Source organism: Alnus glutinosa, chromosome 13 (genome assembly GCF_958979055.1).
Source record: "Alnus glutinosa chromosome 13, dhAlnGlut1.1, whole genome shotgun sequence".
NCBI lineage: Eukaryota > Viridiplantae > Streptophyta > Magnoliopsida > Fagales > Betulaceae > Alnus > Alnus glutinosa.
Genome location: NC_084898.1, coordinates 22,694,807 through 22,720,627, shown reverse-complemented (window position 1 = coordinate 22,720,627; position 25,821 = coordinate 22,694,807). Strand labels below are relative to the sequence as shown.

General features: G+C 32.6%; 1 protein-coding gene and 1 long non-coding RNA gene across 3 annotated transcripts; both read right to left on the bottom strand.

Moving 5' to 3' along the window:
* Positions 1 to 597: 597 nt before the first annotated feature.
* On the bottom strand, positions 598 to 1,393 carry LOC133854354 (uncharacterized). The gene has a single exon (XM_062290513.1). The coding sequence runs from the start codon at positions 1,307 to 1,309 to the stop codon at positions 659 to 661; it is 651 nt and encodes a 216-aa protein (XP_062146497.1). The 5' UTR covers positions 1,310 to 1,393; the 3' UTR covers positions 598 to 658.
* An 8,905-nt stretch (positions 1,394 to 10,298) lies between these two features.
* LOC133854941 (uncharacterized) lies at positions 10,299 to 12,414 on the bottom strand. 2 transcript variants are annotated; one of them, XR_009896889.1, is made up of 4 exons: positions 12,007 to 12,414; positions 11,681 to 11,816; positions 11,047 to 11,244; positions 10,299 to 10,711 (listed from the first exon to the last, which is right to left on the bottom strand). It is a non-coding gene; the product is annotated as an uncharacterized LOC133854941 (long non-coding RNA). The 2 variants fall into 2 exon arrangements; XR_009896890.1 differs by lacking the exon at positions 11,681 to 11,816 and having other exon boundaries at positions 10,300 to 10,711; positions 12,007 to 12,395.
* Between the last annotated feature and the right edge of the window lie 13,407 nt (positions 12,415 to 25,821).

Here is a 25,821-nt window from a genome sequence, read left to right as displayed (position 1 = left end):
AAAACTCATTCCAAAGGACATGAAGAACCACAAATCTAAAACTTGGAGATCAATCAGTTAAAAAAAGCATGGGTGTTATTCAGGTGGTTGCTTTTTATGCTAAAACTCTCCAAAGTACATTCATATCCACATGCAAGTGGGACCAAAATTCAAAAAAATCATTATTAAGTTGCATGCATTATGAGGCAGTTAACACTAAAAGATTCTTTAACTAACACCACAACAACCTAATCAATCATACACTCAATGACTCAAACTAGTTGGCAATCATCAAAAACCCAATATTTGTAAGATCCTCCCAAACACACCACAAATTCATGTTTAAACAAAGAGAGAAAAGAAAAATTATACCATAATTAATGAGAACATGAGCAATTCAAGCACAACCACACTCACTCAAAATTGCATATTTGAATTACATAAAGCCAAATTTCCATTCAACTTGTTACTATGAACTTCAAAATCAAATTCCTTTGACAAACATTGCAACTCAAAGATTTGCCAATACAATTCTCCAAAAAAAGAAAATTAAAGAAGAAAATGAAAAAAGCATTAGTCTACTATTCTTTCTGATGTTGATTAATAAAGATTAGAATATGATGAAATATTATTTTAATATTATTCATTAGTTTTTTATTTCTACAAAGAAAAAAAAAAATCAACCTCTGTACAAAGGAGACCGTTCCTGAACCACCTTCGCAATCTTTGACTGCCGGAGAGCCTTCATCGGGCTCGGAAAATACCAACCCCTTCCCTTCGCTCTTTTATCTCCGACGCCGGCAACGGAATCTGCAGTCACCGAAACGGCGACGGATCTCGACTTTGTCATCATCGCCCTCCTCGCTCTCACGTCCTCGTCCTCTTCTTCGTTAGTCTCAACCTTCTTGCTCTTGGTCGACCTGAACACCGACCAAAACGGTGACGCTTTGCTTTTGTTAACAGACGGCGGAGGCGACGGCGGTTCTTTCCGTTCGTTTTCGGCGCCAACATACCGGGACCTGGACCGGAGGAAGGGAATAGCTAGCGATCTGGACCTCCGGAACGCTGGTTCGCTGTCGATCAGATTGGAGACTCTCCCGACGGCTCCGACTCCGTCGGTCGAGAAGAGAGAGACGGAAGACGACGAGGAGGACGAAGACGACGTCGTCGCGGCGTTAGCGGAGCACGCACAGGGCCGCGCGTTGGCGCACTCGGGACAGAGCGCGGAGAGCCGTTCACGGAGACACACCGGACATATCCCAGTCCGGCGGCGCTTCGTGGGGTGTTTGATACATTTCCACACCTCCTCTTCGTCCACGTAAAACGCCATTTTTACTTGCGAACCGCAGATTTTCTCTCGGATTTTCTCGCGGTGTCTGTTTTGTTTCTCGCCCGTCTCTGTGGCTTCCCTTTGGGTGAGGTTTTTAAAAAGGGAGGGGTTTGATTGGTGGGAGACAGGTTAACCATGGTTAATTTCTCAACCACGGTTGCTGTCGTTTAGCAAACTTTGGTGGACTGAAACGCCGCGTTTTTTAAGGTTCACACGTGTGTGCAACGAGTCGGGCACACCTCATATCTGGAAGTGGACGAGTCGGGCGTTCAAGTTTCAACAACTAGGGATGGGTCCCGCTGCAAAAAGATCGATTGATTAATTCTTAAAGTGGGTCTACCCATTTGACGTTTCGATTTGAGGGTTTTGACGTTTGGATCGTATTTACTGATTGCTTTTTTTTTTTTTTTTTTGGCCTTTTTCCTTTTTTCAGTTCTGACCACATGATTCTTTTTTCAGTTCTCTGGCTGCCAGATCTTTTTTTTCAGTTAGATTTTATTTCTTAGGATAATTTTTTTTTTTTAATTTATAATTTTAAGTATTTTTTTTTTCAAATGTTAATTATTATTTTTATAATAAATATCTTATCATATTAACATTTATTGCGGTATAATTTTCTATATTTATTAAATTTATTATCTTATGATAAATAGTAAGAATAATGATTCAATACCACCTAAATATACAATTTTTTATCATCTTGCCTATGTGGCACGGTGGTCCCCCACTACTTTTTAAATTTTTTTATTTTTTAACAATAAATTAAAGTAGAGGACCACATTTCCACATAGAAAAGGTGGTGAAAAGTTGTATATTTAGGTAGTAGTGAATCATTACTCAAATAATAATGCTACATAACACGTGGCAAAAAATTTACGAAGCTGCTGTGCTAAGGTCTATTAGCCCTTAAGTCAACCCTTGTAATAATATCTTTTTACAAGGGCTGTATGAGCATACTAATGAATTTTTATTGTAATAATAATGAAAAAAAATTGTTTTCATTCTTATATACATCTTTGTATGAGAGATATCTATATTCACCATTGAATCTGTATGTATTTCACAGATTAAATGGTATTTTTTTTTTTAAAAAAAAAAAATGATGGATAAGAGATATGTAAGAGAAGACGCTAAACACATTTCTTATCTCACACCAATAGATTATTATTATTGAAATAATGGGAATTGGCCAATGAATTTATTGTAAAAAAATTATAATAATATAGTTTAATTCCTCTTAGTTACAATGGATAAAGATTGATTTTAACAAATTTAAGGCGGGGCATCCTCTCCGAAAGAAATAGATAATATCCATTTGTAAAAGTTTAAACAACATATTCCTGTTTGGTTTTTTTTTTTTTTTTTTTTTTTAAACAAATGTTGATTTAGCGGCTAATTTTTAAAAAAGTTGTATGGAAAAAGGACAACAATTATCTATTAATTTTATGTTCAATATTTAAAGTTAATATATCTAATTAACAGTGTACATGATGTCAACATTAGCATATCTATTAAAAAATTTAAATAATACGATATCATATATATATATTGTTAAATACATTAACTTTAAATTATAAACATAAAATTAATTTAAAGTGAAATGGAAAGGATCTTTGTACAGACGGAACCAACTTTTATTATCCAATTAAGAAGAAAAATACAGTAGGGCACAGCATAATTAATTAGAGAGGCAGGCATCCGAGCAAAGCATCCGTCTACCTCGTGCTCTACCACTGCTTTGAAAATTCTTCATTTTGACCTTATTTGCACTGTTATTGACCAGACAGAATTACACTTTTGTTTTTTAACAGGAAAAAAAAAAAAAGAAAAAAAAGTGTAATATATTTGTGGGAAAGGTCAAAAAGGTCAGGAAGAAAACTCAAAAATATCATTTATCACCACCCTAAGTAGAAAGGTACCAATATTAAGCCGATTGTGACCTTCACTTGCTCAATTAAGTCAAATTAGACAAATTGGACCAAGTCCTACTCCTACCCCCATTTTTCTCCTCCACAATAATTAAAGCTTTCATCATTTTATTTTGAACAAATATATAGTTTCTTTTTTTTTTGAAGGGGAACAAATATATAGTTGGTTTGACAAAAATAATTTATTGAGTATTTTTTGTTTTTTAGTTGTAATATCCCATTGAGAACTAATATTTTGCTACCCAATATCACAATTATTAGAGTAGTGCTATAAGGCACACTTTCTTCACACTATTGGCAGATTTTTTGTGCTTACGTAGCACTATTCCAACTATTGACGCAATTATTAACTTTTTTTATATTCTTTTATTTTTATTTTTATTTTTTTAAAAAAAAAAAAGAAAATCACAAAACCAACCACCAACCCATTTACATGGTTTTGTATTTTTTTTTTTTTTTTTTAATAAAAAAAGCCAATAGTTTTGTTAATAGTTGTGTCAAGGACTCAAGAGATGTCAACATATCATATCTCTATGCGATAAAAGTAAAAATAATTTTGAATATTTGTAATTTTTTTTTAATTTTGAATTGTTCGTCGATGGTTTTGCTTTTTTTGCAAAAACAATTACCTTAAAAAGTGATGACAAACAAGACATTTTTTTCCATCTATTTGATTTTTGCAGCCAAATATCATGGGCAAAGTTTGGGGGAAAAAATCCTTCAATTCTGTTTAAACTGACATTTATACAAATATGAGTTTAATAGACTGAGTTGAAGAAATTGCTCATGACCTAATTTGGAGAAAATTTTGTCCAAATATGATATATTGTCATTTTATAGGAAAGATAAAATATTCAACCAATAAGAGGAACGGATTTCTCTACTTTACCAAGATTTTTTTTTGTTAAAAAACAGTCAATTGCAGGTGACTTCTATTAATAAGGAGTGTCCTTCCAAATGTCACGTAGCTTTAAAATAACCACTGGATCAAAATTTAATAATGATCATCTCAAATCTAATGGTAATTTTAAAAACTACATAACATTTGAAAAAATACAAAAACGAATCTAGTCCTCCTTGTACCATTACTCGTGTGTTTTTGATAAATCAGGTTTGTTCTCATTAACTCTTTTTTTTTTTTTTTTTGACATGTCCACGCAAGAGGATGGAGGAGGGATTCGAACTAGTAACCTCCGCTTCATGAGGCGTAGTCCCCAGCCGATTGAGCTACCTCTTAGGACCATTCTCATTAACCATGCAAACAGTCATCTGCAAATTCCCTTATAAATTACGAATTTTGGAACTAACAAATTATTTCACAATGTTCACTTCATCACATCTAAGTTAATGTCAAAACTAATAGATTAATTTGCAGGTGAGATATTAGAATAAACTAACCCGTCAAAATCAACAAATTAATTTGTAGCGTTCATCCAATCCCACTCTAAAAGATTAAATTCATCATTTTTTATAAGGTTCAGATTTTGAGATAATCGGTAATTTAACGTTGTATCAAAAGGTAAAGGTCCTAATTTTAAACCTTGACTCCAATGTTTTACCCCATTTCGGTAAAATATTTGATGTGCTTTGCCTCACTTGTTGAGAAAAAATGTTAAAGTATTGATTAAATTATTAAATTTACAATTTCTTATAAGCTTAAGCTTTTGATATAATTGATTATTTAATGCTAGAAATATGTGAAGTTTTACTCTTATTTGGATGATGGGGGTTGGCATTGGAAATTAATCTTGAATTAGGATATTGATTACAAAATTTTATAGTTAAGATGCAATGTCTCCATAGATTGGAGTGGATAACTGCAAGAATAATGCTATATACAACACGTCCCGTATTCTGCTAAGCTAATATGTTGAATCCATTTTTGTTAAAAAAAAACAAAAAATAAAAAACTTAAAAGGCCGATGGGCAATGCTACATCAGCCTAACAAGATGGAGCGTAGCATTACTCTAATTGCAATTAACTCTATGGTTAATAATAACTATTAAAATCAATCAGTGGGCTACATGCTGTTGGGCTTTAGTTTCATGAATTTGGGTGAGGGCGATCAAATTGACCAAGTCAAAGGAAATTTTTTCTGGGCCACTGAAGCAAAAATTTCGAGTCCATGCAAATGATTTTAGGGCTCTTTCTACATGTTGGGCCCAAATATTTGAATTATCACTACCTTATGAATTTGGGAACGAAAAACAAATCCTTGAGAGTTGGGCCACATTTGGGCCGGCAATCACCTGCTCCAAAGCCCAAAAACAGCCATTTCTTCTTGGACACTAAAAACAGTTGCTCTTCTTTTAAGTATTAATTACCGTAAATATAAAGTTTATTAATTATTAAAACTATCATCAATTAGATTTCTTACCAACTTAAAATCAAATCTAAAAGGTTTCTGCAATAAAAATGTAAGATTAGTTGTGGTAGTTGGGCTGAACAGTTAGCCCATTTTCAATTATTAGGTTAATTGATAGGCCCATTTCAATGGTAAGAGTTGCTAGGGGCTGAGTCTGTAAAAGGCCCATGAGTAAGATTGTAAAACGAGGTTTAATAAAAAAGAAAAAAAAAAAAAAAAGATGTTATTGAGAATTTAAATCATATGATAAAAGTGTGTGTCAAGGATTAATAGGTCACAATAGAGTGCAATTAAAAAGTTAATTGCCTACAAGGATATATTCATCTACGTACATATCATTTGTGATAAAAACATGGGTGACAATACATTTTTTAAAGTAAAAAATAAAATACTAGCAAAAAATAATAAAAAAAAATATATAGTTCAAGTAATAAATAAAGAAATATATGGATGAAAAATTAAACAAAAGTAATATACACGTTTAACATTTACTAAATGAACTATTGAAGTTCTTATGTATAATACAACCAGAATTTTTCCAACCACATGCTCAAGATTTTTTTTTTTTATTAAATTATAATTTTATTTAACATTCATCCATCAAGTTAACGTCGCACTCAATTTTAATGATTAATTTAGGGTGCGTTTGGGATTGCGATTTCGTAGACAATAAGTGCGATTTTAAACCAAATCGCAGAACATAGATCGTTTGGAAATTGCGTTTTTAAAAATTGCGATTTGAAAACGCAGAAAATCTGCTTTTTCAAATCGCAGATAAGACGGTGCTTTTTTGAAAACGTAGAATTTTAAAAGTAAATTCGCGATTTTAAAGACTAAACTGTGATTTTGCCAAACGCTTAACTGCGTTTTTAAAAATCATTTTTTTTTTTTCAAATCGCACATTTTAAAATCGTTATTTTAAATCGCACTTTTTGAAATCACAAACCCAAACGGATCCTTAAAGTGCCACGTCAACTATGATAGATAAATATTGAATAAAATTATAGTATATAACATTTCTTTATTTGAAAATCCAACACATGGACGAGTTGGCAATCACTTTTGGCAATCACAAGAAGTTCTGAAAACAATGCTCAATGGCATTCTGGTTTGGCATTCATATTATCTACTTGTTGTTAACGACCATACTTAGAATATATCCAAATACCATGTCATCACTCAAAGTAACTTATCAGCCACCACAAGATGTTGTTGCTGATGATACGTTATCAGCAACAAGAAGTTATCGTCCAAATACTTTTGGCAATCACAAGAAGTTTTGAAAACAATGCTCAACGGCATTATGGTTTGGTATTCATATCATCTACTTGTTGTTAACGGCCGTCCGCCATACTTAGTGTTGGGTTTTTAATATTGGCAAATTTGGTGTCAAAACTTAATTGGTTTATTCAAGAAAGGAAATGGCTAAGTAAGAAAGAATATTGCAGAATATTACTCAAGAAAATAAAAGAGCCAAGAAAGAAAGAAAGAATATTGAAGAATATTCTTCAAGAAAATGAAAAAAAACTGAGTAGTGAAAATATTGTAGAATATTAATCAAGAAATGAAAGATCTGTGATGTGAGAAATATTCTACATAATTAATTATTGCTAATTGGTTCTTATTTTGTTGACAAAAAGATTCCTTATCAGGGCACTGCTCAATAAGGGACACCATAATTCAAAAGTCTTTCAGATTGTTGCATAATTAATATTCCAGCGTGGAAATGACTGAACAAAACAAGATCTGCAGTATATCGCTCAAAAAATGAAGGTTTCTAAGATAAGGAAAGTGCTGGCGAATTTACAACTCAGCAAAGGTGGTTTTCCCTAGTAACTACCTGGACGACCAGAGGAAGCGTACGGACGCCCTCCAGTGTTCGATGAAGTGTCCAAACAATTCAACAGACACCAATCACAGAAGCTTATGTTCGCACAGATGTCCAGACGGCCCAATGGACGAGACCAACAGAGAGCACCTGTGTGATGATGTGTCCGAACAACAATGCGATGGTTGCAAATAGTGGAAGGAACTTATGCAACCATCCGAATGCTAGGCCAAGTCGTCCAGACGCGCTTCAGCAAACTTATGAAGAATGTTGCTTATCGTCCGGACGCCCAACATCCTGTCCAGACGCCGCCTATAGAAATCTGATTTCTTATAGAATTAGGTTTTCTAGAGCCTATTTAAAGGGGTTCCTACGCTGTGTTTTGTAAGAGTTCCATGGTAGAATTCTCAATGTGCTAAGAGATGGTGTTTAGACAGAGATTGTAATATTTGCTAGCTCTCTTAGAGTTATTATGTGTGATTTGATCGACCGTTAAAGTCTAGTTTAGGGAGGAGCTCTAAGCTAAAGGAGTCTATTGAAGAACCCTTCAAACAGGAGGTCTGATTGGGAGGCGTTCACGTATAGGTACGTGTTAGAGTTAAAGGTACGACTACTGCATGTGGATATGTAAGTATGACTGCTTCGTAACTAACTATTTCTTTTGAATAGTAGATTTTTTTGGTTTGACTGCTCCGGAGTGACTTTTTTCTTTGATACAAAGATTTTGATCTACTTCGTCACCAAAATATCTGTGTTCTTTATTTTTCACACTTTATATTTTGGTTGCATGTTTGGTTATAATTACACACACCCACATTATGAGTCATATTTATTTTTCACTTAGAATATCTTCAAATACCATGTCATCACTCATAGTAACTTATCAGCCACCACAAGATGTTGTCGCTGATGATACGTTATCAGCAACGACATGTTATCGTCGCTTTGTCGCTAATTATACTTTAGGGACAACTCTTGATACCATATCATTAAACATCGGTTAAGGCTCCAAGGCTATCTTCAACGACTTTTAATATGATTAACGACGATTTATGTTGTCGTAGATAATGATATATTAGCAATGACATAGAAGTCGCCGCAAATAACATTTCTTGACGAACAACTGCGACGACTTATTAGAGACAATCGGTTGTCGCCTAAAGTCATTTGCGATGACATTTGGACTTTTAGTGACGACTTTTCGTCATCACTAAAAGCTAGAATTCTAAACTCGCAAGCTATTTCCATATTAACGCAGTTATATGGCAAAAATGGTCCGCCTAGCTAGCTCATTTTGTGAATGTATTTCCATATATATATCTTCCTCGATCTTCCCGTTGTCTATTTGGTTGACAATGAAAACAACCCTATAACGCTATTATATGATAAAATGAGCTGCCTCCGGATCCTTTTCGATACGTATTCGGTATTCCCATATTCTCTCTGCTTGACTTGACAGGGAAAAGCTCTCCTTCCCCGGCCCTTTTAGTTCTCTTGGATCCCCCATCTTACTTTCCAAGAAAAAAAGAAAGAAAATAACCACGACGTTATGGTGTGAGCACTAACTATATATATATATAATGAGTAGGCAGCATTAACAGTCGAATATTGTATGCAGCCTCCACATAATTGGACTGCCTTTAAGTCTTTGTCAGATTCTACAAAGTAACAATCGTAGCAACCTAATTTTCAAGTTGAAAAGATATATAAGCAATGAGTTCCAATTCGTGACGCAAACCCACCCAACCCAAATGCCCAAGAGCACAAACCATATATATTATTACCCATTATTCATGCCTTCAAACTGGCCGCTTGCAATCATCCCATAATTGACTTTATCGAATTCTTTCACACGGAAATCGGAAGACCATCGTTGACGATGAATTCGATCCACATATATGTTATGAGTTTCCTCTAAAGGAGTTGTTTTTATCGAGAAATATTAATTGGGCTTCTGAGTGGGAGTTTCTTAGAAATGATTTACCTTTGAGTCACCGACCTCAGGCACAACCTGGTGATTTCCAAACTCTATTATTGTCATGTCCACATTTGACTTCAAAAATGATATGTACCTTCAATGAAGCTTCGTTCGTACCAAGACTTATAATCTACATTTCATCATCATTTGCATTTCAGCTTTAGAGGAAAAATTGCAGCATTTCCTTAGTGGATTAACACAATGAACATATCATTTTTATGTTCATAAATGTTTTTTTTTTTGGGGGGGTACATGGAAATTAAGGGGGAGAATTAAAAAGGGGATCTTTCCCGTTCTTAATTCTGATGGAAGAAGTGATCGTAGGGGGTGAACCGGGAATGCTTCCAAAAATATAATGGGAAGCGGCTCAATACTTTATGATTTGATGTGCATAGAAATTGTCACTTTTATAAATTTATTAGGCTGGCCGCCATCTTTGACAAAGTTCGAGCTGCTGTTAGATGTCTGCAGTGCTAGAAGTAAAGATCCAGTCAGTTAAGAGACTAGGGGCTCGTTTGGCAAGTCGGTTTCTGTTTTTGTTTCCAAAAACTGTTTTTGAGAACGAAAACAGAAAACTGTTTTTTGTTGTTTTTTTGTTTAAAAAGCGTTTGGTAAATTGTTTTCAAAAACAATTTTTGAAAATAGAAAACAGTGGTTAAGGCGTTTGGACAATTGATTTTAAAACAGTTTCTCCTTAGGGAAAAAAAGACCAAGTTATACATATGTGAAGAATATACCAAGCTATAAAACAAGGAAGAAAAAAAAAACAACTCCATAAACATCATGGATACATATCCATTCACGAATTTAGTCTGAAAAAAAAAAAGGATAAGGTTACATCCATCAAACAAAATGACACTTGCATAAGAAATCTCATCAAAAAATCTTCAAAAGTTATGATTTTTGCACAATGTCATAATCCATCTGAAGCACCATCCATAGTCTATAAAGAAGTTCACATAAATCACTATCATGAAACTCATTATCATCATATGATTGGAACTCAATATCCTTCGTTGCATGCTTCCTAATGAAGTTATGATCATGAAGAGCCATAGACACCAACAATTTTCATCTTCATCAAGACAGAAGGAAGCCATCCAAAATATAAGATAGATTTGCATCTCGCTCATTAAGAATAACCAAGATGAGTGAACTTCATGTAGCAACTTCAATGTGAGAATGTCTTTGGAGTAGAAACAGAGAACAAAGACAAACCACTCAATTTGCTGAAGTGGGCTTAACCTTCTCTCTAAGTAATCGCAGTATGCCAGTATATGTTCGCGTTTCCAGTTGTCGATCCTGTGACAAGGGAAAAACATTTTCAATAAGAGAAGTTTGTACAACTTATTTTCTTCTCTTGAATGATGCAACAAATGTTTCTCTGAAACTTGGACACATGCCAAACATAAATTATCAGCCAATTAACATAGGTGCAGTTCAGTCTATGGTGCATGACAAACAGGGGATAAATGAAAGTTGAAGGGGCCTGTCCAAGCAGGAAGATGTTATACATCTGCCAGTTTAAGAATTTTCAGCATTATCATCAATCAGGTCAAGCAAATCTCTCCACTCAAACTTTTATTCATCCAGTGGAGATACTGGGGCTTAACAGTTAGTGACAAAAAGAAGCTAACCTTATAGTTTCCTTGTGTTGGCCAGCATCGTCAAGCATCATCAGCTTTGGTGGAGAATTGAAGACATATTGAACTTTAATTTAAGGGAATCGATCCTTCTATTCTTCAATGAAGCCCACAATTTCAGGATAGAAAACCAGTTTCCTCATGCAGACCTCCAGTACAGCACCATAAGCAAACTTGAGTCCATAAAAATGGCTGAAAGTAACACATAAAAATCTTACAGATGCAGCTAAAACTCCATAAGCAAACTTGAGTCCAAATAGAAGTAAAAATGCTGAGGAACGAGCTAATCGATATATCAATAAAAGTCAGTAGTCCCTAATACAAGGCATTAGCATCCTATCATCTATTATCCAGTCAACATATATGTTCATTCTAACAACCCCCTGCACATAGACCGTAGAATTGCTAGTTCTAGTTGTAATAAATTTTATTACAATGCTTTCAGTATGCTTAAGGAAGAAGACATGTCTCTAGACTTTGATCAAATTCAAAATTTCCACTAGAAATGTATATCTTATTGTTGAGCATGTAAACACGTGGTGAAAAAAAAATGAATTCCCATATTGGAAACATGTCATAACTGTTAGCTATTAATATAACATCATTAGACTTAAACCCATTGGCTTACGCTTAGAGATCTTTGTATTATATCTATATGACTCCATTGGTATTTCTTGCTATGAAATCCTTCCAAATCTTCAACTTAAATCCAACAAACCCAACGCACAGGTCATGATTATTAGCCAACACTCACACTGTAATGCCTGGAAAACGAATGACACAAACACATAATATATAAATCCATCAATCAACTCAAATCATTTGCACCTGAAAATTGTAATTCTAAGATCAGACAAAACACTTAAACACCAGAGTATTCAAGACACACCAATAATCTGGGAACAAAATTCAGTTTTTGAATTGTGTGGTACCCAAAGGATTAATAAAGAATACCTGGGTCCTTGATATACTTAGCAAAAGTATTGCAATCAGAGCAAAGAGCAAGCCCCGTAAAATCCAGATCCTCGCACTCCCTCGAGCTCAGTTGCTCTTTTGTGGTACCCAAAGGTACTGCAGCAAATAGCAGAGCTAAAATACAAATATAGATCAACGAGCTCATCTCTCTCCCTGTCGAAAATTTAAGGATTTGTTCCAATTTCTGTCGCCAGAGAGAGAGAGAGAGAGAGAGAGAGAGAGGAGGAAGACGAAGTGAGGCGTGGTGTGAAGAAGAAAGAGAGATGAGGTTCCTGGGGAGGTTGAGATACAGGAAATATTTTTGAGTATTCCCATGAATCGAACCACAGATCAACCATACTTTCTTTGTCACTGTGCACTTAAAAATTAAGGCGCCTTTTCTTGTTTCGTAAGAACGGTTTTCGGAAACAGGTTGAACCTGTTTCCATTTTTTGTGTTTCTTCGTGTTTTTGTTTTCTCAGTTTTTGTTTTTAAAACAGCTAACCAAACGCTAATCTACAGTGCGGAAACATGTTTTGTTGTTTTGGAAACAGAAAACTGTTTCCAAAACAAGTGGCCAAACAGGCTCTAGATTTGTTGATGGCGATCAAGAATGATCATCAATGAATCCCCTTGGGGTATGTTTGATAATGATTTTGAAAAGTGTATCAATGTAATATAAAAGTGAAAAATGTTTTTTTTAACGAGCCTACACTTAAAAAGTATTTTGTGTTTTGAATTGTTTGTTAATTTTTTTTTTTTAAGAAAATAAAAAAAATTTCAAAACCGTTGACAAATAATGCCTTGAAAAATGTGATTATTCCAATGTTCTAGTGGTGAGCGTGAAGGTGATTATGAACCTCTCACTAAAAAGTTGGCCTTTCTAGGGCTTCACCTACTCCCTAGTCCCAAAAAATATCCTTCTTATGACACTTTCCTCTCCTTTATTACGCGTAAAGCAAAGGAACATAACTAAATATCCCAAATAGAAAAACAACGCATGCACTATTATGATGGCCACTAAACTCCAATTGTAGAGCTTTTGCATCATCTTCCGGAAGGCTTGGGGTTATCCAAAAGCATGTTTATATTAATCTCTTTTTCAAGCTTTACTTAATAACCAAATGAATGGTGAATAATGAATATATGAGAGAGGCCAGGGACCAAAAAAAAAAAAAAAGTGGCGTTTAAGAATCCTTTTTTAGAGGTGTTTTGGTTAAAGAAAAATGGTTAAATATTAAAAAAAAAAAAAAAAAAAAAAAAAAAAAAAAAAGTCACCTGAACTAATAGCCGATTTTAAAATAGCCCACTAAATTTTCAAGTGTGCTAAAGTGAGCCATCAAAATACCAAGGTATACTAAAAATGCCACTTTTTCTTATAAGAACAGAAAGGCGATCTATTTGTTAAAAGTGAAAAGGGTTTTGACGTACATGACATAAAATTGAAATTTTTTTTTGAGTTTTGTGAGGAAAATTATTTGTTAATATTTTAAATTTTTTGAGTAAAAGAAACGTAAAGGGAAACTTCACTTAACTCATTGAACTTTCATCACATTTGCAATTGCCTCACTAAACTTAAAAAACTCTCAATTTAGTATATCCATTTTTCAATTTTTTTTTAATTTCACCATTCGCTAAAATTTTCCATTAAATCATTGAGGAGATGGTGTCAAAATTCCCAAAATATATCTCATTTTTTTGGAAAAAAAAAAAAATTGCAAGGATTTAGGCGTTGGTCAGGATTTAACAAAATTTACAAAAATACCCACACTTAAATCTTTATTTTTTTTTAAAAAAAATGGATATTTTAGGAATGTTGATTGGATTTAACAGAAAATCCTAATAGAGTAGTGAAATTGAAAAAAAAAATGTAAAAAAAATAAATATACTAAATTGAGAGTTTTCAAAATTTATGAAATAATTACAAAAGCGATCAAAATTCAAAGAATTAAACAATGTTTATCCAAAAAAGTAAAAAAGAAAAATAATTAGCAAACAAACCCTTTCACTTGTCAAATCACAACCCAAAGGATGTGCAACAAGTCATTTTGGCAATAGAATCGTATGCTTTTGAGTTTCGCTGACGAAAGAGAAGAACAGGGACAAAATTGTTGAAACAACTTGCTTGGCCTCTTCGTCAACAAAGTCATGCCACTTCTTGGCAACTTGCCCCTTGGTCCTACAATCTCCCAAAATCTATTCCTCGTGTAATTTCTTTTAGGAAAATAAAGTATTTTCTAATATGAGTTTCTATTTCGTGTGTTTCATCCACGATCTTGTCCCGAACAGTTCAGAGTGCATGGCTTACCTATACGAAGCAAATGAATCTCGCAATTTCCGCTCTAAATGGCTGTTTGAATTGTAAATTTTTCGATGTTCACGGGACACGAATGTGATGCCATTTGGTTCTATTGTACTTATGCTGCATTTCATTTGGCAATTAGTTTAGAAAACTTGAAGCAAACTAGTCATATATACTTGGTCATCCAAATCTGATTTTAAAGCATCAATATTGACTCATAATTGAGACTTTTCTAGAAGCAGAAAGCAAAAATTATTTCTTTTCCTTGTGAAGATGAGTAGACACAAAGAAAGCTTGATATGTTGGATTTTCCTCTTTTCCGTCGTGTAAAGTCACATATTTCTTTTTAGGTAAGGATTAGACACAAGAACTTTTTCTTTTCTTTTAATTATTTTTTTTTAAAAAAAAAAAATTAGAAACAAAATCTCTTATTATTACCATTTCAAGTGTCCAACATTGTTTAAATGCAATTTTAATCATGCGTATATAAAGTTTTCGACACACTTTCTTTGCAAGTCGGCTTTTTTTAAGGTTTGTGTCGCAGAGACAGTTTTATTTACATGAATTTGAAAAATAATTTTACTTGAAATTATGGGACAAAATTTTCCTTTAAACATGGTTGAAGAAAATTCTTCCAACTAAAAATGTCTCTTAAACTAAAATGTGAATTCTCATATGCATTTTAAACTAACTTATGTTTATCAAAATGCATGTGAGAATCACATACTCCTAAGGACACCTATCGGTTTATTAGATTATCTTATTAAAAAGGAAAAAAAAAATACAAAATCAGTCACTGTAGTTACACTGATTTGCAATAAGCTCCATAAATGGCTTTTTTCACTTTTTTTTTTTAAAAAAAAAAAATTATAATTTTATTATGACTATTTTTTTTTTTTAATGGGGACATTGACATTTTTTTTTTTTTTTTTTTTTTTTTGTAATTTAAGGGAGTTATTGACACAATTAATAGTTTTGGGTGACATTGACAATTAAGTGATAGTTTGAAGAGCTATGTGTGTTTTTTTCTTTTATGTTTTATATTTATATTCTTATTATATGGGACATGTGCTCGTAACTAATTAGTATTATTATTATTATTATTAGTATTAGTGCTTATATGGCATTATGAAGGTTTTTCGTCAAAATTTCAAAAGGAAGTAGGGACCGGAGACTTGTTATTTATGCTTGTCGCATAGAGTTTTAAGTTATTTTTAAACCTTAGGAAATTTATTGCAAATCGGTGCAAGTAAAAGCGCTAATTTTACATTTTTTTTTCCTATTAAAATGCATGTAATGTGAGGGTCACATGCCCTAAAAACACACGTCATTTTAATATATTAAGCTGGCCGGGAGAAATTTCCTCCGACGTACCCACATTTAAAAGACAATTTTGTCCTTCAATATTGGGAAAACTTATTTTTGTCAATTTCATGTAAATAAAACTATGCTTCTCTCACTTTTTTAAAATTTAAAAATAATAAATTAATTAATTAATTATTACGATAGCAGAAAAAGCTACGTAGAATCAAGTGATTCAAGTCTATAATTGTAAAATAGGGTCCAGATGAAACGAACGTAGAAGAAAGGGAAAGAATGGCAGTTGGACGGCGACGGAAGGAGTTGGAAGAATTGCTGAACCGGGGGTGCGGTGGGACCCGAAGAAGCAGCCAGAACGCAAAGCTGGTGTGGGGCCACGTGGAGCACTTAAAGCGAGTAGGGGCCAGGGATTGCTTTTGAGAATCAAAGGACGCCGTAGGATTGGGAGTCAACCGGTCATGCCTGGTGGGCTGCCGCGGCATTGGGGTTCAATTCAAACCGCCTCCCTTTGACTAAAAAGTACCCACCTTCCCCAGTCAATTTCACCATTATTCACAGCCTTTTGTTCTTTGTTCTTTTTTATTTTTTATTTTTTATTTTTATTTTTTAACAAAAACAAAGAGCCCCTTCAAGACGGCAGGAGGCCTATGACATATATTCACACTACAATAATTATCCAGTCAAAATGAATATAATAATAATAATAATAATAATGGAATTGCAATGATAGAGGCTTAGTGAGATTGAGATTGACTAAGTCCGAAATCAATAGAGATTTTAATCACAATTTTTAAATAGAGATTTTCACTTGAGTCTCGTGTATTAGGATAAGAACCAAATGTGACCCATAGATTCGCTTTTGTCTTTCATATAAATATAAATATATGATTGAAAAAGTGACGATGCTCGCTTAATTAATTATCGGAAAAAATATATATATATTTTTAAAATTTTTACTTAATTGTCAATATTTTTTTTAAATTATCAATTATGTCAATGCCATCATAAATTATTAAAACATGTCAATGTCCCCCTTAAGACTAACAAAAAAAAAAAAAAACCCTAATTTTTTTTCAATTAGACAAAAATGGTCTTTATAAATTCAAAAAAAAAAAAAAAACTAAAAAAAAAACTTTTTAAAAAACAAACTAAAAAAATAAAGAAAAAAAGAATGATTTTTTTTAAAAAATAAAATAAAAAAGGAAAAATAACTGAAAATTATATAAAAAAAAAAAATTAAAAAGCAAACAAAAAGAAAAACCCGTTTTTATTTTTAATTTTAATAATTTTTTGGTAGTTTAGGGGGGTAATTAACACAATTAGTAGTTTGAGGGGGTTATGTATATTTTTCCCTTAATTATAATATGAGAAGAAGTTTGTGTTAGAATATTAATTAAATGATAAATTCAATCACCATTCCTTATTATTTTAAGTTTTTTTTTTTTTTTTTTGATAAATAGCGATGTAATATGGTATCAGAGTAAAGGTCCTGAGTTCGAACATTGTTTCCGTAATTTACTTTCAATTTTATGAATTAAAATATGTCACGTGTTATAATATTAATCAAATGATTAAATCAACATTACTTATTAAGGAATAGTTTGAAATAACAGTGATTTAACCATTTGGGATATCATTTATCAGTTGGAGTGTACGCTCTCAGGAAGTTCGAATACCAAAATTCGGATATCTTTGTCGGTAGAGTCGGGCTACAACAAACTTTAATGCCTGGCGGCGGCAGATTCACACAAACGTGCATGTAAAAATGAATAATTTAAATTCTGAAAATGATTTATGGTTTTAGAGGCTTTTATGGTCAAATTGAAAATGATTTCCGTTGACCATTATTTTTCGCCCCCACCAAACACCAAAAAATGTAGAAAATATTTTTCAGAAAACATTTTACGCTAGAACAAACGGGGCATAAATGTAAATCTAAATACTATATTGTCTAGACTCTAGACATTAAAATTCCACTAGCTACTTTTCTTGGAGAAGTATTTGGTGGAGAAAAAAAAAAATCAAATGATACATATATATATGATATAATACACTAAAAAAAAAAAAAAAAAATTGATGTTCAGCTAATTATGATCACCAATTTATCACGAACATATATAATTTTCTTTGGGGTATTTCCTTTTACGAAGGAAGTGAGAAAAAATGGGTGTGGTTGTTGAACCAATTCAACAAAATATATATACAATTTAATTAATTAAGGAATACAATATAATAAATTAAGATAATTAACAAGCCCCGGCCGTAATCCCAGGGGTGTAGTAGCTATTTGGTTTCTTGTACGTAAGATATATGTATTAAATTAAAACAAAGATCATTAATTTAAGTTTCAATGTGTATATAAAAATAAATTTAATATATATATTAGCATAGAAGAAGTAGTGGTTAATTGGTTGATGTTAAGTGTCAACCCTCCCCCACCACAAAGAAAGAAAAAGAAAAATTATTCCTTTTTTTAAAAGAGTTATTTCTTTATTGTGAAATAATTTGCTATGTTGTTGGAGTAGAGAATACATGATCTCACGAGGGTTTAGGTCAACTCACGCATGCCTATTGCAATAGTTGTTAGCAGTAGAAGAATCATAATTATAATAATGATCAACTGCATTTGCTTCAGGAATTGATATGCATGTGGGTTGATTTTTTATTTTTTTTTCAAAAAAAAAATATTTGCAACATACATGCACTATATATATATATATATATTATGAGTATCAAATATGCAGGCCAAGTTTAGTATTGTAAACAAGCTGAGTTGAATTGAATGTTAGGTTATTTAATGTTGCAAGAATGAAAACATGAGATACTCAAGTAATTAACAAGTCTTCAAACTTAGTTTATTAATCTTCTTAGACATATTATTGGTTCCTCGAATAATCCCAAATAAAGCCAACCTCGACCAAATTGACGTGGCATGAAAACGTAGTATGTATTTGATTAATTGTTATAAGTTTCTCCAAAACTTAAAGACTGACTGTTTTTTGTCAAAATTTTTGTTCTATCTTTTATTTTTTGTGTTCAAAACAAAAACATTACAATCCACCCAAAACATAAAAACAGTCTTCACATTAAATTTATATCACATCGGAACATTTTTTTCAAACTAGAAATTAATGCATTAACAAAGAAAACCATAATGTATTTTTAGCACTTAGAACTCATGTATGTCATTTTGTAAAATACAATACCAAATAAGCAAGCATATATATATATATACCAATTACCAAAGTGCATAATCATCCTTAATTGAAGAAATTACAGAAACTAATTAATGTTAATTATGTTTCACCTTTAAGGTATCTTTTAAAAATCCTAGAATCATGAACAAATTAAACCCTCTATTAGGGCAAGGATGATGTCTACAGCTAGTTGTGATGATGAAATGGGACATATATAGCATTTCTAGGTTATCTTTTTACCTCTCAAAATTAACCAACTGTCCTCTAGCTCACTAAAATTCTTAGGCACCTTACCTTAGACTATAGAGCTTTCTCCGATTTGAACGAGGTTTTCTCGATTTTCATGGGCAGCCCATGTGCAGATGCTGACTTGGCACGACAAGCTTCACACTCTTACTGGTCTGACGACACATATAGGGTAGAATCATGCAACTTGGATAAAGAGTTTTAAGGATAAAATCACCAAAAAAAAAAACAAACCCAAAGGCATGGATAATGGCAATTGATTAATCATTGTACTACATGTGTAATATACACTGAATATATGTATGTCCCACAGTTAATCATGCATGCATGCATGCATCATGCATGTAGTTGATCAAGACTGCTACGATATTTTCTGTATTTTGTTGTAAGCGGCATGCACCTAGCTAATTAAGAGATGAGTAGATCCGGAAGCAAAAACTTCCTTTGTTAGAAATTTGTCTTCTTCAAACAGTACTCAAGAGAAGAAATTCGATAATGCCATTAGGAATCTGTTACTATCAAAAGGGTCTAATTTAATGGATATCATTCTCAATGAATGTTGAATAGGGGGTTCCATAATCATGCATGCGTATATGTTTTAGTGCTCAAGTGTTGTAGTAATTAATCTAGGGGATTCTAAAGAAAAAAGGTGTTCATGACCTCTTTTTAGAGAGTATAATTAATGACCGAGAGGTTGAATTCCAAACTTTTCTCTCGAGCGGATGCAGAACCACGTTGGAACACTTGAAACTCTAGCTCCGATCCGCCCTGCTTTCGAGTATACCAATTAAGTTATGAACAAAGGATTACAAGCGAGTAGAAAAGCAACTCTTGACTAGAAGGCGGCCGGCCTCTTTAGAGGCTTTCTTAGTGACCTCGCCAAGATTCACAAGGCCACATGAGAATGCATCTTATTTAGAGGCCAAAAACAAGATTTCGGTATTCTCATGTAGGATTTATTGAATCTCTAGTTATTTCAAAAACTAAAGCAAATAAGAAATTTAATAATTTAATTAATATTCTAACGTTATTTCTTAAATGTTGGCCCAAACTGTTCATCAATAAGTGATGACTAACATGTAAAATAATTCATTAAAATAGAAAGTGAATTACATTCATAATTGTTCTATGTTAATTGTAGGTAGGAACTTGAATGTGAATTCTATTCTTCTTCTTTCTTTAATGCATATAAAACCATAGTTGAATATGTCTATTCTTTGTATCTTTGGTTTTATCTTTTAGTTCATCACTAAGCAGGCTGAAGTCGTGGACCCCCCATGCCACTTTCTTTCTTCAAAGAAAAAGTAGATACTTTTTTTTAGTACCAAATTAACCTTACCCAACAACAACTATCTCAATTACATGCAATTCAACACTCTGCCTTAATTTCTGTTTATATCCTTTAGGTGTAGTCTAACCCAACCCTCACCTCCTCAACTCTTTCACAACTAAAGATAAGGACCTAGATATGATTTATTAATGAGTAATTTGTTTAGTGGCCCTCAACTTTTATATTGGGTGGTGATAATATTTACCAAGGGCCCACTTGTGTCTTGGGCCATGTTTGGCTCATCTACCTCTCGGGTTGAACTATGTATATATGTTAGGAGATGAGGACCAGCACTCTCGGGTGGGCCTCCTCGCCCCCTCGGAGTGTGATTGACTGATAGCCTCCAGCGCGAAGGGTGCAATACGAGAAACTTGTACCTTCTGTCACGTCACCACTACGACAAACAATAAGACCATTCTAACCTACTCCACCGCGTCCATGTCTGCCACACATTCATATAGAATAACCCGTACTGACTAGATGGTCCTCAACTAGATTGGGTCACGTAGCTCAAGTTGTTATTAACCCCTCCCCTATAAATAGGAGACTACTATAGCAGAAAAACTTTTAAGCACTTTCTCGCTTTCTATTCCCTCAAAGAATTTCTCACCGACTTAGGCATCGAAGTGCTCCTTGCCAATACCTTTAGCGAACCACCACTACTTGTTTTATGTCTCTCCACATGTCTCTCTGGCTGGATTACCACGAGTGGTCAGCCGTACTAACATTAGGGATTTATGACCCATAAACATTAATCTAAAGTAGTCTTGCATGAGTAATATTGCTCAACTTAACCAAAAAGAAAAATAAATTTAAACAAAAAAGGGTAATGCTCAACCTTCTTTTCTTTCTCCTCTATTCCATTTTATTTTTCAAGAGAACTAAAATTCCAACAAGCCTTTAACTTGTAGGGCATCAAATTGCTAGGTTGAACAAAATTCTTCCAACTCAATTTTTTAAATTGACATATATTCTTAAGCATATATGATTCTCCCATGCTCTTTTAAAAATGCATATAAGAATTGCATATTTTAAGAATATATATTAATTTAATAGACTAAATTAAAAGAATTGGAGGAAAACTTTATCCAACTAACTCAGTTAAGTAGCCTAAATTTGGGGGCAATTTCAAACAAGTTTCTCACTTTTAATTTGAGCTATAAATTAATCAAGTTTTGCAATTTCTATTTTGTACCAATAATGTCCGATTAAAGATATGGCTGCTCATATATATAAAATATATTAGACCTTGACCAAACGTGATGACATGGCTTTCACATGGGTTGTTTGGGAAAAAATATGCGATGGGGCATTAATCAAATTTGCCTCTCATATATATATATATATATATGATCGTATTAATTTTTCTAGCTGAACATGTCACAATAAATTGGTTATATTGTGATTAGTTATTTACAGGAATAATTAATTAATTAATTTGTCATTTCACATGTTATAAGTTAAGAGGTTGTAAGAGATCGAGTCATCGGCATCATGTTCATCACGGTTTGTGCATGTACGAAAGTGATACAATTAGAAAAGTCTTAAGAGCTTGATTACTTTAATTAGAACAAATAGAAATTCATCAGTAGAAAATGACCCCTACTTTTAAAATATATAAGTGTATACGTCACAAGAAAACAATATAATTGTTGTAGCCTAACTCTTGAACACTTAATATTGGTTGAATTTCATTAATTAATAATTTTTTCTGTCTACCCTAATGTTAATCATTAAGTGCTATATTATCCGGGATCTATTTAAAAACCCCATTTTAAATAACTTTATATTTTTATGAAATGTGGGATGAGTTTGAGGTATAGGACAAACTAATCAACAATTTTGGCATCTTCGCTATGTATCCGTTCATCTATCTCTGTGTTGTACCGTTCATTTCCTTCCCTGGCTGCTGCTACTGTTTGTTGGTTGTATATATTTTTGCTTTGAACAAGTGTTTTCTTCTCTTTAGATCTACCCTCATGAGCAATATATAAGATGAAGGCTACTCAAGTGTGATGGGTTATTTCTCACTGTCTGGATAGTTCGGTGAAATGGGTTATCTCTCACAGCCAGTTTAAATAATTTTTTCTAGGATATTTGGTTACCTTTGTCTTAGATCTTTAACTATTATTGTACATTGGTTAGCAGAAGATGAAAGTTATAGATAACACTTTATTGTAAGAATATTATTTGTATCTATGACTATGTAACCTCATAGCATATTGCTATGATTTTGTAGAGTTTTATGCTTTGTGATGTAAGAGCTTTATGCTCGTGATCTTTAATCAATGAAATACTCAGATCTTTCGTTCAAAACAACAACAAAAAAGGCAAGGGGCGGCTCAATAATAATTATTTATATTAAATATTAAAAAATAATTTCAAAATCACTCTTCTAGTTTTTTGAGATATAAAATTACTAATCAAATTTCATGTTCAAGTTTTCTTAATATATTATTCTCAATAGATAATATGACTATTTTAGTTTATCTTTATTGTAAGATAAACGATTGTAAGTAAGATTTAATTGGTTGTGTAACAAGGTTTAAATGAAAGTCAGCTTCCCAAAAACACAATCCAAGGCAGCGTCATTCAAACAGGTTAGTAGCATATTCGAAAATCCTAGGGTTTCACAATTTTCAAGTTGGTAGCATTCGAACATGCATGGCATGTTTGGAGTTACAATCAAGACTCTCGGATCCATCTCAATAAAGATAGTGTTTGATCATTCGTCGAATGACTTGCAACTAAGCTTCTCTATGGCTCTCAAGAAACACTTCCATTCGAAATACAGTCTTTCCCATTTTACTTCTTCTTGGTTCAAACTTGATGCAATCGCCATTACAATCGACCTTTGTTTGAATCTTCTATGATTGGGACTACACTACCAAAGCTCTCGGATCTTAGTTGTTTTAAAACGCTTGAAGACCACGTTCGAACGTCTATCAACAGGCTTGCTAACGATCGACAACTTCTATTCTTCAAGAGTAATGCTACATATCATTCATTTGTCCTCCTTTGGTCCCCCAAAATTGATGTGACTCTTAAAATCATCATTTGATCAAAATCCTATAATGACCTATTATAAATCCAATGGTGATTTTAAGAGCCACATCAATTTTAGAAGGATAAAAGGAGGAGAAAGGGATGATATGTAGCATTACTCATTCTTCAATTTCATGTACCAATTCAAGTCCCACCTAAACCACAAAACCTAGACTTATACCCAACTCAATTTTGACATTGAATTAGCCAAAATAGAACCTACCAGAAGCTAAACCTAGAACAACTCTAGTGCTAATATTATACTTTATCTCTGTATCATGATTTCAGCCAATAAAGAATCGTTTCATACCCATTAAGTTAGAGTAGAAATTTTGTCAAAAAAAAAGTTAAGAGTAAAAATAATAATAAGCAAAATATCCTTAATTTTTTTTTATTCTAATTGAAAATATCCTTCATGTAATACTACAAACATCAGCATCATAATTTTAAATTAAACCAAAACCAAGACTGATCACCTAACTAATTAGACAAAACCTAATTAAACTGAATTTTGATCACTTTTGTACTTGGGTCAAAGTAAAACCCACCGGCCATGTCCGGTTCATGGAACTATCAAGCAACCACGTATAGCCCGAGACAACTTTTAAATTAGTAACAGGCTTTGATTGGTAAGAGAGGAATGAATCAATCTTGGCTAATAATTCAATCAATGATCAGTATCATAGTTGGACTTAAGATGTCATATATATATATATATTGTTGTTAACTTATTGAACTTATTGATTTGTTATATCTTATACTAACAAGAAAAAGGTTAATTTCTAGTCCAGTTGATCCATTCTTCTGATTTCATTCAATCTTCAACCAAAAATATTGAAGTATTAGATTGCGGTTTTTGTTAGAATATTAATTTAATTATTAAATATATTGTTTGTATTAGCTTAAGCTTTTATAATAAGTAGCGATATAATAAGTATCAGGGCAGAAGTCATCATTTCGAATCGGAGTAATGCTATGAGTAGGATTCATGTCCCCATTTTATTCACCAAAAGTGATACGGCTTTTAAAATGACCATTGGATCAAAATTCAATAATGATCTATCTCAAATTTAATAGCGATTTTAAAAGCTACATCACTTGGGGGATAAAAGGGGAACATGAGTCCTACGTATAACATTACTCTTTCAAATCATGTGTTTATAATTCACATCTCATTTCAATTAAGTACCCTCCAATTCTTTTAATGTTATTAAAAAATTGTGATTCTCATATGCAAAAGAATACATGACAATTTTATAGACTAATTAAAAGAGTTTCCTTCAATCCAGTTTGGAAGAAACTATCTACTTCTATTAAATATTTCATGTACTGAGTCTCACTTATTAAGAATGAGTTAAGCCCACATATGAACGAAACTATTAGAATATTAATTAAATGATTATATTCATCATCTCTAATCAACGTAAACTTTTGGAATAACATGCGATATAACAGATTTAATTTGTAAAATTGTACTCAAAAATTTGCACCATATGCCTTTTGTAGATTAATGATTCTTCTTCCCTTTATGGTAAGTTCAGATTCAACCCTTACCACAAATGTTCTTATGGATTTAAACTATTTGATTAAACGATTAAATTTATCATTTTTAATCAATGTAAAATTTTCGAATAATTGGTGTTTTACAAAATTTAATAGTAATTTTAAAAAGCACATCAACTTTAAAAGGATAAAAATAAGACAAAACAATTGCTCCTAGCATTACTCTTTTAGAATTGTACTCAAATTTGCACCATGTGCCTTTTGTAGATTAATGATTCTTCTTCCCTTTGTGGTAAGTTCAGATTCAACCCTTACTACAAATGTTCCTAGTAATATATATATATATATATATATATATATATATATATATATATAGCTACAACAATATATGGATCCAAATAAGAGAGATGATGTATTCAATCCCTAACTTCCAAAAAGAAATGGAGGCTGCATAATTTAGAGTCAAATCACACTCTCATCGGGTCAATTAGTAATGATCAAATATAGAGGAGTAATTCTAGAAGTCCATTATGTGTCACTTTTATGTCCATTTAACAATGAGGTGGCTTTTAAAATCACAATTTGATCAAAATTCAATAGTGATCAATCACAAGTCTAATGGGGATTTTAAAAGCCGCCTCATTTTTAGATGGACACAAGAATGTCACATGATGAACTTCTAGAATTACTCAATATAGAGTTACCTCATATCTATACAACAGACATATTACATGTACATTTTTTGTACATCTTTTTTCTAAATTAATTATTGGATCTGTATGACCCACATGTGAATTTTACAGATCCAATGGTTAATTTAGAGATGTATGATAAATATACAAGAATCATTTCTCTCTATACAATTTAATCCA

Bases quoted from the DNA above. Each gene is read 5' to 3' on its own strand.
- LOC133854354 (XM_062290513.1), bottom strand. From the start codon at position 1,309: ATGGCGTTTTACGTGGACGAAGAGGAGGTGTGGAAATGTATCAAACAC.